This window comes from Alosa sapidissima, chromosome 7, assembly GCF_018492685.1.
Source record: "Alosa sapidissima isolate fAloSap1 chromosome 7, fAloSap1.pri, whole genome shotgun sequence".
NCBI classification, from domain to species: domain Eukaryota; kingdom Metazoa; phylum Chordata; class Actinopteri; order Clupeiformes; family Clupeidae; genus Alosa; species Alosa sapidissima.
In genome coordinates this window covers 31,331,576-31,345,962 of record NC_055963.1, presented here as the reverse complement: position 1 = coordinate 31,345,962, position 14,387 = coordinate 31,331,576, and the positions used below count along the sequence as shown (strand labels likewise).

Here is a 14,387-nt window from a genome sequence, read left to right as displayed (position 1 = left end):
GAGAGAGAGAGAGAGAGAAAGAGAGAGAGAGGGAGAGAGAGAGAGAGAGAGAGGGAGGAATGGGGAGTGCGGTTGGAGAGAAAAAAAAAACATATATGATCTTTGTTGCCTCAAGATCACTTCTTACTTTCTTAACAAATCTGCTTCACTTGGCAGAGGTGAAGTGGCCGTCTGCTGCTAACTGCACTCTGGAGCTTAGAGAAGCCAAAGCCCCGAGGCGCTCCTCAGATGAGAGGGGAAATGACGGCCCTGGGGCCCTGTGTCCCCTGGGCCTATCAGGTTTTGGAAAGCCAGCTCAATCCATCGTGCCCCAGGTCCCTGAGCTACTCTAATGAGTGTAGCTATCCCATGCAGCAGACCCGGGCGCATTAGGGCCACATGAGGTCTGCAGGGTGGGCTGAGTGGGTCTAATCACACGCCTGATTAGGTGGGTGGTCAGCACAAGATGAGCTCCAGAGGACATACAAAAGCTCCACCCTCCAGCTTACATTCCACATGCATCCAGGGCTACTAAACTTGGAGTTAGTTAGTAAGTGTGAGTGTGTGCGTGTGCGTGTGCGTGTACCGGTGACGATGATCTCAGCTCGGCTGTGGTTGGTGCTACGCTGGTCCCGGCATGTGCAGATGTACACTCCAGCATCGCTGGGCTGGACACTGGGGAAGTACAGCTCCTCTCCTGGTGGGAAACGGAAACAGACCAGGGGAGCTCATTATCCCACACTCAACAATAGCAGAGGATGTCTTAATAGCTATAATGATGGCAAAGTGTGTGTCTATACAGTATGTGTGTGTGTGTGTGTGTGTGTGTGTGTGTGTGTGTGTGTGAGTGAGTGTGAGAGACAGAAAGAGAAAGAGAGCATAAGAGACGGATGGAGTGAGTCAGTGTGTGTGTGTGTTTTTGTGTGTGTGTGTGTGTGTGTGTGTGTGTGTGTGTTTGAGAGAGAAACAGAGTGAAAGAGAGCATAAGAGACAGTCAGATGGAGTGTGTGTGTGTGTGTGTGTGTGTGTGTGTGTGTGTGTGTGTGTGTGTGTGTGTGTGTGTGTATGTGTATGCACGTGTGTCCCTTACCTTGCCTACGTTTCTGCGCGCTGCTGGGCACTGCACGTCCGTCGTTGCGGGTCCAGTGATAGTAGTGTGGACGAGTGCCACTCACCTGGCATCTGAGCGTCACCGGAGAGCCCTGAACCACCAGCACACGCTCAGGGTACACACGCACCAGCAGGTTGGCAGCCGCTGTACACACACACACACACACACACACACACACACACACTTAATGCATTTCTACTACCTTCATAAGGGAGAAATCATAGCTGAACAGCAAAAGCATTGCAAAAGAACTCACAGTCATGGGGGCGGCATGGTACCCTATCTTGTGGATTTCCCACGTAGCCCGGAGCACAGCTGAGCAGCGAGGGAGAGAGAAAGAAATGGAGAGGAAGGGAGAGGACAGAAAAAAAGATTGATTGAATAATCAGACCCAAAACTCACAAACACTTAAGTACATGCCAAAGAGCACATTCTTGTGGTGTTACAGATTGCGTAACAATGGTCTACAGCCACTGAATGATGGTGGAGAGCCAGTTTTGAGTCAGTCGATTGCTCATAGGTCAATAAGGACTCTTGAGCTGAAGATATCGAGGTCATTCAGCTAAGAGTTTCCAGAGTAGTCATTGGAAAATCAATGAGGGTGTGTGTGTGTGTGTGTAGACGGGCAGCTTACCGTTCACAGTACTGTCCAGTGTAACCAGGCTGACAGGCCGTACAGCGGTACCCTCCGTTACCCAGACTCTCACACGTTGGGGAGAACCTACAAAACACACACAAAAACCATACGTCAACATCCTGATATTTGGAGGACCAGTAGTTTCTACCACATGTGTGAGTGTGTGTGTGTGTGTGTGTGTGTGTGTGTGTGTGTGTGTGTGTGTGTGTGTGTGTGTGTGTGTGTGTGTGTGTGTGTGTGTGTAAGGCTGTGTTAACTCACTGGAAGTCGGGGTCATTGTGTGGGCAGGCACATTGTGCGCAGTCCTCTGGAGTCCCAGCTGTGGGGTCGCCAAAGAATCCTGGGGCACAGCTCTCACACATATCCCCCATGGTGTTATGTTGGCAGTTCTACACAGACACAGACACACACACACACACACACACACACACACACACACACACACACACACACACACACACACACACACAGACACACAAGCACAGCACAGGCCTTACAAAACACCGTCACACACAGAAGGATTGTGTCCCAGCAGAGATACAAATACAGAACCAAAAGAACAAAACTATAAATACAAAACACTCTTCCCACATTTATCTTCCCACGTTCCTATTTCTCACATCCCATGTTCTAGGCCAGTGGAGCCTGAGCCCAGTTCAGAGCTGGGAGAGTGTGCAAGGGGTTTGAGGTGTCACTCACGGTGCAGGTGCCCTGCTCGGGGTCACAGGTATCTGAGTGGTCGTTGCAGTCACATGGCTCACAGCTCCCCAGGTACAGGCCATTACCGGAGCGGGTGAAGCCTGGGGCGCAGTCCTGAGGCATGGACACACATACACGCACACACACACACACACACACACACACACACACACACACATACACCAGGCATACAAACAGGTACAGTATATGGTGCAGTAGTACTTGTTAACAGATAAAAAATATTTAAACAGCACTCAAAATCCCCCTTAAAATCTGGAGTCAATTCCAATTGATTGATTGACTGACTGACAGACTGAATGACTGACTGACTGATCCATCCATCCATCCACCGATCCATTCAATCATAAATCCATCCATCAATTTATCCAGTCAATCAGTCACTCAGTCAACCAGTCCTACCTTCCTTTATTCCTTCCCTCCCTACTTTATTCCTTCATCCCCCTCTCACCTGGCAGGAGAGGCCCTGGTACCCAGGCGGGCACTGGCACTGCTCCACCTCCTCGGCCCGCTGCAGGCCGGTGAAGTTAGGCACGGCCACCTCCATGCTGACGCCGTGGATGGAGGACGAGCGCATCTCCGTGTCGTAGGAGGCGCGGATCATCACGTCGGCCAGGTCCGCCAGCACCATCATCAGGTGCTCACGCGTCGCCGGCATGCCGTCGGGACGCTGCCAGTGTTCCTACAGACACACATACACACACACACACACACACACACACACACACACACACACACACACACACACACACACACACACACACACAGATATGACCAATGAGAGAGAAGTGAAACCATGCACCAGCATGTTAGGATGCTGAGACAAGGCTATGTTTGCTCTTCATAAGTCCAATGTCCAATGTCCAAAGTGTTATATAATACAGAATTATGACAAAGTCCACTGTTAATAATGAGTAATGAGTCAAGTAATGAGCTGTGGGAGTCATAGCGTTCTGTTTGACAGATGTCATGAGAGGCACAGGTGATTGGTTGACAGATGTCATGAGAGGCTCAGGTGATTGGTTGACAGATGTCATGAGAGGCACAGGTGATTGGTTGGGCAGCACTGCAGCTCCACTTCTCACCTCTCTGAAGATGACCTCAAAATGACGGGTCTCCCGCGGACCTCGGCTTCTCTGCCAGGGCTGCCGTGTCACCAAGGTGATGTCATTTCCCTGAAATAGAGCACACTCATGAGTGTGTGTGTGTGTGTGAGAGTGTGTTATATCCAATATGTGTATGATATATAAAACCTGAGTGCATACTCACAATAATCTGGACATCAATATCGTCGATCGGTGTTCCTCTCTGTCCAGCAACGTATGAGATAATGTACTTGAGTTTCCCACCGTACGAACCGACCTGAAGCAGGGAAGAGCAGGGACACCCACCTCTGAATTACTACAAGCTCTGGTCTTTTACCTCAGTTCTTAAACATTATGTCTAAAATACTGGACTGATACAGATACACTCATTACAATCTGAATACATTTTATTATTACATACAGTATTTCAGCAGAGTATATTTTCAGTTTTCATGACAAAACATTTAAACAGACACACATGTTCACCCTCCATGTTTGCACACAGACATGAACTACTGGTCTGGAGTCAGTTTGAGCTCGGCTCGTGCTGACCCCTGAACACCGAGTGTCCACAAGGAGGCGCCGTGGGCCCAGTGGGAGAGTAAACATGCACCGGTCACTCGGGTTACCTGGTCCCCACGGTAGAGCTCAGGGAGGCGCCAGAAGAGCATCTCCTGTGAGGGAGAGCCGGTCGCAGAGCCGGTGCTGGTGCCAGAGCCGTGGTGCACTGGGGAAGACTGCACCAGGTGGAGGAGGGAGGAGAGGAGCGAAAGAACAGGATAAAGAAAGACAGACAGAGGTAAAGCATTCAAGCAGAGCAAACAATGAACAGCAGAAGAGAGAGAGAGAGAAAGAGACTGAGAATCCATTCTATGCCACCTGTCCAGACTGCTCACTTGGCAGACCTCTTAACTACACTCCCACTGCTCCCACAGAGAACCCATTATGGTTGGGATACTAAAACAGACTCTGTGCTTCAATGGGTACGTAATATCTTATAAAGCCACATGAACTCCTGTTCACCCTCTCTGCACTCACAACAATGCGTCCAGGCAGTCAGTTGGATGACTCACTCGGTCAAGGTTGAATTACAGTTTGTTCATTAACTTCGTCTGTGAGACCAGAGCCACAGGCTGTGTTCGTCCCAAGCATTGAACAGTTAAACACTAACACAATCATTGACTCACATTCACACCCGAAAAGGCAACAAATGAGTCACAGAAAAACACCCTATGGCTTTGTAACTTAAACATGGACACACACACACTTACACACACACACACACTCTCTCACACACACACACACACACACACAAACACACATACACACACCAAGATACTTACACAGAAACACACTCATATAAAACACAAACACTGTCTGTCTGATGGGAGCCATCATACTCATCTGAAGACTCATGCTGCTTATCTGACTTGCCTATATAAATCCAACCCAGGCAGAGACTGCTGCGTGAGTGGGCCAGGCTCTGGGCCTCTGGGGTCGGTACTCTACCTGTGCTGAGTGCTCGGTGCTGTGGAGGTGACCAGCGGTGCCGGGAGCCCCCACAGCTTTGGCGCGGCCAGAGGAGAGGCTGGAGGCCTTGGCCCCTGAGCCTAGAAGGTGGGCATGAGGGGCCCCCGGGGAGCTGGAGAGGAGAGCCCAGATCTCATCGTCCTGCAGCTGTGCTTCATCTGACGGCCACTAGGGGGCGCAGTAGACGGAGTGAGCCACAGGAGTCCTTTATTTTTTAACAGGAACAGGACTGGGGGGGAGGGACGGTTCTAACCATGCACAAAAAGGAGCGGGGCTGCATGCGAGATCATGCTCTCTCTCTCTCTCTCTCTCTCTCTCTCTCTCTCTCGTGTCAAACGGAGGTGTTAAGACACATGGAACGCCAGGGAGGCGTGGGGCTGAATTATTAAAGTAAAACAATGTGGCAGACTGGCCCCTCGTGGGCCTCTGACAACATTATTTTTCAATCGCTGGGGTTTCTCATACAGTAGGTTAGTCTCTCTTCATTCTTGCCAATATTACAGTGCTCCGTAGATAGTGTGCCACACAGTCTGGAGATCCAGAGGGCGGTGGAATGGTTAATTAGGAGGGATAATGGGAGGGAGTAATGAAAAGGTTAACTGGTTTAGTGTGGGAGAGCTGGGGGATTTTTCATGGGGGGAGACTGCTCTCTAACATGGGAAAGCACTGGAGTGGTTACTTGAACAGAGCCATAAATTGTTTACTAGAGGGGGAGGAGTGCTTGGAATGTTTACTGTTAAATACCACCACAAAAAAATGAACTTATGTGGTTGCTGCAATTTTTTAATCAGTAATATTATGTTCATGTAGAAAAAACACATGCAAGTGTTGGAACAAACATGCTCCAAAACGTTTTGTAGTTCATTTACAATGAACATTTCTGCTATGCATCACTTAGACTTACAAAACAACCAAAATACTGAGCAACAACTCAGAACAGCTTGGATGTCTGGCATTCGTTCCGATAAGTCTTTCAAGTCAGCTTGTGAGCTCAGTGAGTAGTCAAGGTCAGTGAGATTAACCCCACAAGCAAATATTCAGACACAAATGTTACACGCATAACACACACACATGCTTGTTTTCTAAACCTTTTTACCTGTGGTGCTCGCCTTGGTCGAGCCAATTTTTTGGTTCCTCCCTAAAAAGAGGCAAGGCGCGCAGTCATGGTTACGTTCAAGTGGCGTTTCAAACACAAACATCTGCACAGCAGACCACTAATCCACCAATGAAACTTGAAACGTCACTTGATGGAAAACGGTAACAGCAACATGTCCAGTCACATTTGCCCAGCCACGCCAGAGATCACAACCTCAATTGCCTGAAAGCATTTAACCTAAACAATGGATCTCTGGGCAACACTTCCGCTTACTCAAGAGGCAGAGAATCACCCATAACGTAGAGAAGAAAAGAGAAAGCATATAAAAGGGAAGCAGGAAGTGAGACAGAGAGCTTGTAAAAAAGAAGATAGGTGGAGGAGTGTGGAGTGAAGCGGATCCAGGAGATGTGATGGAGGTGTCTGACGCTGAGGTGAACGCTACCTTGTCTCCCTTGTAGAGTCCGGGCAGCTGCCAGTAGTAGGGCTCTTGGCTCAAGTTCTGGAAGTGACTGTAGGACAGGCGTGTGCCCTCCGTGGACACCTCCACACTGAAGCCGCTGGTGATCACTGTGGTGCCCTGCCGGTTCACCAGCGAGAAGTCGTGGAAGTTTCTGGGTGAGAAGGAGGTGGACACCTAGCCAGCCAGAGAAGGGGGGGGGGGGGGCATTTTTAGTAGATGTTTTCCCAGTAACCAAGGCACGTGCCCCTAATTGGCTTGTTTGTGCAAATGGGGCCAGAAGTGAACACATGTCGGACATCATTTTTAAAGATGGTGGCAGCTAGCCAGCTAGGATGCTAACTGGCTGAAGCTAACCCCTCTGACCCCCTGCTCTCAATTCCCTTTCCGTACCACGTCTCGGTAGTAGTTGGAACTATCGCACTTCTGGACGATGCCCATGCAAAAGCAGGACAGGCAGCCATCTTTGTTTAGAGGACTCAGGTAGAAGCTGTTGGGCTTGCACCTGTCGCAGTATGGGACCTCCACATTCGCCTAAAAACACAAATGAACACAAAAATCCACATATAACCATGTGTGAATGCAAATCATCAGTACATGTATAGAGAAGATATTTGAATGCAATTCAAACACTCTGCTGTCATTCTCTTGCCTTGCAGCGACAGGCACCATTGCCACTGCAACCTTCACTTCCTCTCTCGTCACACTGGTAGCAGCCTCCTGAGAAGAAGATTTCAAAAACCATCAGACAGCACAAACCAGCCATCACCAGCACCTCTCTCTGTAAGGCGTACCTAGTCGGGCACTCAACACATGTTTTTTTTGGGGAACACAAACATTTACCTTCGTTATTGTCTCGTGAACAGCTCCGTCCACTTAGTGGGTTTCCTACATATCCAGGTGCACAGCTGCAAAAGAAATGGCAATTATCAACACGTAGCTTCACAAACAAACTATTATTATTAGCTTCACAAATGAACTATTAAACTTCAGTGACACTGTGTCTAACATGGTGAAGCATTTGGTTCAACAGCATAAGTGGGACGTACAACTCATTTGTAGTTACAGAGCATAACAGTAGTTGCAGAGCATAACATTGAATAGTAAAGGAGGAAACCTTGAATGATACCAACGTATAAAAACAGAAAGTGGTAAACCATAGTAATGTTTGCTAAGCATGAAGAGAAAACCTTGCACACCAGCTTTTAAAAAAGTGAACAGCACCAGTTCATATCGTCATGGCACCACCTACATTCATTGACTCCAATGTCTTTAAAAGACATCAAAATACCCCATGTTACACACAGCACAGAAACAGAGAGCGACTCACAACAAAGCTTACGTCTTCCAATGGCTCTTAGCTACAGTGCATCATGATTCACCCAGGAAACAACAAACAGCCAAAGAGCTATGATCAATCAACAGAGATGGTCATGACTCTCTCAACATGGTGCACATGTTGAGACCATCTGTCCAGTCACACTGCACAAGAGCATCTCACACTACTAAAATAACAGCACAAGACATCTGGAGGAAAAGAAGCAAGGCAACAGTGAAATGCTGCAGAACAGCTTTATCCATCAGGGACATCAAGCTGGAAAGCCTCGGCACCCAAGCAGGCCTAGCCCATGGAGGTATTGTATAGAACTGGAGAAAGTGAGGAAGTACCAACTCCCATTCACTTCAATGGCCAGTGCTAGGTTAGCTAATTCAGCCACAAATATACTCAGTGGGCTGCTGCCATCTATAAAAATGGGGTCCAATATATGTTCACTTCTGGACACATTCTCACAAACAGGCCAAATGGGTGCCACATCATTGACGGTCACAAACAATGTTGTCCATGTGGGTTGGCTGATTCTTCTAGCAGGAAATTGGTAGTTCATCCACCAATCCACAAGGACAACAAACTACTGTAATGTGTCCACCAGTAATATGGCACCTAATTGGCTTATTTGTGAATGTGGCTAGAAGGGAGCACGTCAGACACCATATTTAAAGATGGTGGTGGCCAACTGGGAAGCATACAGGCTGAAGCTAACCCTCTAAACCCTTCTCTCGGAGCTGGTTTGGGTCAAGGGGGGTGGGGGTTCAATGGTCCTGGGACTCTTACCTGCTCACTGGAAGCTCCAGAGATGTCCAAACAGAACAGCCAACACATGAGGAAGGAACTTCATAACTTTATAACCGTCTTTGAAAAACTGACGTGTCTTTTATTTTTTAGGGATATACGGTTAACTAATGCATGAGAGAGGAGTCCAAAGATCACTGCTATTGGAAATACATGGCCAATAAAACAAAGCAAACAAAATGACTGTATAATAATGTTAAAGTCCATATAAATTAAGTATAATACACAACTTCTATTTACACAAAATGGACGGCTAAGAGTTCAAATGCGCTCAGTTTTGGCAAAATAATGTCCAATAATGCATGTTAATATTGCACTTGGAATGGTTAAATTTACATAATTTAAATGCATTAAGTCATACCACTATTACTGGTTAGCTACTTGGATAATCTTGTTGACTACAGACTGATTTTTATTCAACCATGACAGTTAAGTTTACACTTGGAAAATGCACAAGATTCAGCATGTAAATCCATCCATATCCAATACTGGATGTAAACCCATCTTCACCCATCTTATAAAGGACAATTGTATGTGATTTCTCTAATTCTTTGTCCTTGAGGTAGTCTATGACAATATCCAAAACGCACTTAAAACCTGTCCTGCAGCTACATAAAAGACATAATGTTCAAGTAAAAATGTCTGCTTCCAAATATACAGCTTAGCATGAACATACATAGACATAAAACAGTAAAAAAAAGTTAATATGACAGAATATGCTACGACAATACATCCAGTGTATGGTACTCAATTAACAACATGACATGGTTAAATAATTAAAATAATTTATGTCTAAAACAAATTGTCTTTAAAGAGTGAGATTAACTGAGAATATTTGGTGATCAAAATGACTGTGGCCTTCCTTTACCAGATATTTCCATGATTTCTCCATAGTTGTTCAACCCATAGGGCCAGATTCCCATACGTGGATTTTGTCTAGTCCTAGACAAAGTTTTATTTTCAGTGGAGATCATCATTGAAGTTCTCTTTTTGTCAAGGACTAGGCTAAATCCCTGTCCGTGAAACTGGCCCTGCAGTGTTTACTGTTATCGTACACATAGATCAGCCTCATGAACAACAACAAAAAAAACTCCTTCAATCTGTTCTGAAACATGGCCTACAAACTAGCTAAAAGGGTAGTACAATTAGACTGCTAATTAGCAAGATCACTTCTTTAGAAAATCGTGAAAACTTTCCATAGTATAGGACAGAAATGACTCTGGCAGGCTGTGAGGCTAATATAAACGATACATTATCCCTCAAAATGCAGATGTCTTCATTGTTATGGCATGAGGCAAAATTAATTTTTTAATTCATTAATTTTCTAAGTCCTCTAAAATGTTCTTATAGGATCGATGCTCATAGCATATAGTTGGATATATGAGTAAAGATACAGAAGGGGTGTCTGTTATTTCAGCACACCGCATAACAGTCATGGAAGTCCTGGTTGTGCAAGATACCAGGATATCCATACTGCTGAAGTTTGTCAAAACAAAGAACATTGCAATTTTTCTCAGTTTAATGTGTCTATGAAATCATGAAATCATAACTTCATGTTTCTGTCACAAAAGAGACCAAAGCTTCATTACGACTCGGGGATGATTTTGATGGGGACAGCCAGCCGTCCTAGAACTATATGTAGCTCAGCATTTGCAGGGTCCTTCTTGTTGCTCTTGTAATTTCCCTGAAGAATACTGAGAAGGTCCAAGGCACTCGACTGTGACTGAGAGTGTTGCCTGTTTTCAGGATTCAATTTGACTCTAGTGTTTGACTCCCTCAGGGGAGTGTGTGAGGAGTGAGATTTGGGGATTGTTTTGAGTTTTGACTCACTTTGGCCATTGTGAAGTGGACTATCCAACTGATACAACCTTGGAGTTTGGTCTTTGCCATTATTATGTGAGGGTTTCCTAATGAATAACTCTGTGGGAACTTTACCATCTTCATTAGTCCTCTTAGAGTGACGGGTTCCGTCTCGCTTGGTTTGGCTGGAGGGCTTGAATGCTGTTTTTTTCTCCCTTTTGGTTTGACCTCTAGATACTGGTTGCTCCTCTGTCTTCTTCTGTTTAGCAGCCTTTGCTCCTGATGGGGGCTCTTTTTTACTTTGACTGGAGGACTTCACGGGTGACTTGTGACTTTTTTGTGTCTGGCCAGAGGCCCTGGGTGAGGATTGTTGCTCTTTCTTAGTTCTGCTAGACCGTACCTTACTTTGGCTGGGAACCTTGGAGATTGGTAGGTCTTTCCTGCTCTGGCTTGGAGGTTTGGCAGCGGATTGGTGCTTTTTCTTGCTTTTGCTTGGAATCTTGACAACTGATCGGTGCGCTTTGCTGTTTTTGCTGGGAGGTTTAGCAGATGACGGGACCTGTTTTTTGCTTTGGCTTAGAGGTTTGACACCTGATCCCTTCTGTTTCTTGCTTTGATTAGGAATCTCGACAACTGATCGGTGGTCTTTCTTGCTTTGGCTGGGAGGTTTGGATGTTGACTGGTGCCGTTTCTTGCTTTGGCTAGGAGCCTTGGGTACAGTTTGGTGAGCATTTTTGGTTTGACTAGGAGACTTGATGCTTGGCGCTTGTTTGGGGTAGCTGGTTGCTGACTTGTTCTTTGATTCTTTCAAAGGAGGCTTTTTCTTATGAGATGGGGGCTCAACTTGAAACCTTGTAGTTGTTTGAGGCTCTCTCCCTTGTAATTTAGTACTGCCAGCCTTGGTAGCTTGTGTGCCACTTATATTGTGGACTTTCCCTGATGCCTCCTTCTGAGAAGCCCTTGGCTTTTGTCTTTGAGTTTTTGACTGAGGTCTGACAGCGGTCTCACTTGCTTTGGTAGCTTGAGTCTTTTTCTTTGGTGCTTGTGTGACATTTGAGCTTGAGGACTTTGATTGTTCTTTCTTTGAGCTGTTTCCATTGTTCTGTTTCTTTTTGACAACAGACTGAGCAGTGTCTCTGTCCCTCTTTTGAGCCTTAGACCGTCCCGCTGGTTTTGAGGGAGTTCTGGGATTGGACTTCCTTATAGATGGTGTGGGAATGCTTTTAGGAACAGGTACTCTGGTGATCGAGATGGGTAGGAGTACTCTGCTCAAGACTGTTGTTCTCCTGTGAGGTCTGGTGGTAGCTCTGGAGATAGTAGTGAGTCTAGGGATGGCAGTGCTTGTAGGAAGACCTCTGCCCTCCTGTACGGAGCGAGACATGTGCCTTGTGCGTTTGATCTTGTTGATCTCCTGTGCCAGGGCGGTGAATCCATCTATCAAAATCTCCAGTCTATCCTCTAGACGGTTCAGTCGGGTCTCCATGTTGGTGTAGTTCTTGGCCAGAATCTCCACTTTGTCCTCCACCCGACCGACAGCCATCTGGCCCCGCAGTTGGCCAAGCTGAGAGTTCAACTGCTGCTGCTGGGTGCCCAAGACCTGCAGGGTGTCTTTCATGTCAAGCGTGTTCCCCTCCAGCATGAGCAATCGCAGGTTGAAGCGGTCCAAGTAGTACCGTAGCAGATAGTCCAGACTTTTCTCTCGGGTCTGTCGACTTGGGGTGAATCGTGAAGGGGCTCCTGTGAGACTAAAGGGGAGATGGGCTTGTGGTGTGACTGGGAGCTGGCGCTGCGTTGAGGACAGTAAGATGCGGCCCGCGTGCCACCTGCCTGTTGGCTTAATGGTGACCTCTTCCATGCTGGTAGAGTGAGCGCCACTTCCATCCACAAATACGGTCTCATTAGTGAAGATGATGGTGTTGTCACAGTTGCCAGGCAGGTACCCCTCCAGGTAGAGATCTCCACAGGCGTCATCAGACCGCCTGCTCCGTTTCAAAACGGCCAGAAAAGCCAGAAATCAGAGAGCGGCTCATCAAAAGCCTTCATATAACTTGACAGCTTCCCCCTCCAGTCACCCAACTGCCTTTGCACTCAGGCAGAGTAGCAAAGCTTCACAAGCCCAGAGATAGGTTTTTCACATGTTCCTAGCCACCATGACATTTATGCCTTCGAGATCCAGTGTGTAAAAAACACCACAGGCATAAACACTGACCACAGAAACCCCCTGATGCCACATGTCTCACGTAATAAAGCACAACCGAGCAGTTCAGAGAGCAGGGCCGCGGAGAGGAAAGCAGTTACAAGGACTCTAGAAAACGTACAGCAAAGCACTAGAGCTGAAGCAAGAGGGAAGAAGACAGAGAAAGAGCAAGCAGTCAGGACAACTTGAAGGAGTTCGTACAGCATACTGTGCCACCTCTCAACCAAATACAGTCATATGTGCACCAACAGACAATACACATATCCAAAAGGAGCAGATCTCTTGTGGCCACAGCCAAACCCAACGAGAGCAGTAAAATATACTTGTGAACAAGAGAGTGTAAAATCTCAATTTCACTTGAAAGATAAAACCAAGCAGACGAGTCTGCAGGTAAGTGCAAGTGAAGAAGTGGTGAGTGCATGACACAAAATTGCATCCATTCGATTCGACACTTTGATAAACAATCAAGAAAGTCACGCTCTACATGTGAACTATGATCAGTGAACCAGCTGGCTATGCGAAGCTAATGTATTTGGTGCAATTTACTTTACATCAGAAGAAAAGCATAGATGATACACATGCCTTACGAGGAGAGCTGGAAATGTCTATAATTACAAAAATGGTAATGACATCCTGGGAGTTAAACGTAGAGGTAAAAATAGGGATTTGCTACATGTTTACAAGAAAGAATAGCATTAGTTGAGGAACACATCTCTCTTTGTTTACACCAAGCCTAGTATTTCCCTTGGAGAGGGGGGTATAATTAAAACCCCTCTATATACACATTCACATCCACATGGGCTACGGGAGCAGCTCATATTGCTACTAAAGCCATTCACTTGGTTCTTTTACTGCATGTGTGTGCTGTTCTTTACTGTTACTGATATTCCACTGTGCTCTTCGTTCTACTGATTCTACTATATTCTACTATATTCTACTGATATTCTACTGATATTCTAATTTGCTTCATACTTCTACTTCTGTCCTTCTACTGCTGTCTCTATGCTCTAATTCATGAACAGTACCATTTTGTGTCCAACAGGAAGTCCAATCAGCTATGCTTGGGTAACAACCATCAGTAGCCGTCACACCCTCAATAAGCCCCTACTCACACTCTGGGATGGGTCTTTTCGCTTCTCCCATCCCGCCCACACTTAAGCACACCACGCTCCCCACACCAAGCTCAACATGCTGTGAGCCCACACTTCTTCAGAGGTGTGGGCTCCCCCCCCCCCCCCCCCCCCCCAAACATGTCCCGCTCAGCAAGCTCACCTCTCACAGCGACGGCCGGTGTAGCCTGCTGGGCACTCACAGACGGGCTGACCATCGCCACCCTGGGAGCAGTAGATGGGAGGCCTGCAGGACACACAAACAAAATAATTATACCACTGAACAATCTTCTTAATTATGCTTAATATTATGTTCCTTGTGTGTGTATGTATGTGTGTGTGTGTGTGTGTGTGTGTGTGTGTGTGTGTGTGTGTGTGTGCATGATGTCTGAGGAGTAACTCACTGGCCAGGTAACTGATGGCATGGACAGCGTTGGCATGCGTTTGGTCCACCAGTTGCAGGATTGCCGTAAAAGCCGAGTTTACACTTGTCACAGCGGGGTCCCTCAGTGTTGTGCTGGCATTGCTGCAGGATGTA

The 14,387-nt window shown here is 46.7% G+C and overlaps 1 protein-coding gene across 12 annotated transcripts in view; it reads right to left on the bottom strand.

Moving 5' to 3' along the window:
* hspg2 (heparan sulfate proteoglycan 2) overlaps positions 1–14,387 on the bottom strand; it is a 99,035-nt gene that overhangs the window by 34,736 nt on the left and 49,912 nt on the right. For 11 of the 12 annotated variants that reach the window (XM_042097895.1, XM_042097903.1, XM_042097900.1 and 8 more), the window contains 18 exons: positions 14,254–14,375; positions 14,013–14,096; positions 7,456–7,520; positions 7,265–7,332; positions 7,006–7,146; positions 6,598–6,789; positions 6,156–6,197; positions 5,039–5,227; positions 4,159–4,266; positions 3,714–3,806; positions 3,530–3,619; positions 2,896–3,126; positions 2,427–2,540; positions 1,989–2,116; positions 1,725–1,811; positions 1,347–1,405; positions 1,070–1,234; positions 566–676 (listed from right to left, as the gene is read on the bottom strand). In XM_042097895.1, coding sequence (XP_041953829.1) covers positions 566–676; positions 1,070–1,234; positions 1,347–1,405; positions 1,725–1,811; positions 1,989–2,116; positions 2,427–2,540; positions 2,896–3,126; positions 3,530–3,619; positions 3,714–3,806; positions 4,159–4,266; positions 5,039–5,227; positions 6,156–6,197; positions 6,598–6,789; positions 7,006–7,146; positions 7,265–7,332; positions 7,456–7,520; positions 14,013–14,096; positions 14,254–14,375 — 2,089 coding nt within the window. The remainder of the gene's footprint in view (positions 1–565; positions 677–1,069; positions 1,235–1,346; positions 1,406–1,724; positions 1,812–1,988; positions 2,117–2,426; positions 2,541–2,895; positions 3,127–3,529; positions 3,620–3,713; positions 3,807–4,158; positions 4,267–5,038; positions 5,228–6,155; positions 6,198–6,597; positions 6,790–7,005; positions 7,147–7,264; positions 7,333–7,455; positions 7,521–14,012; positions 14,097–14,253; positions 14,376–14,387) is intronic. The other variant, XM_042097906.1, reaches the window with a different exon arrangement.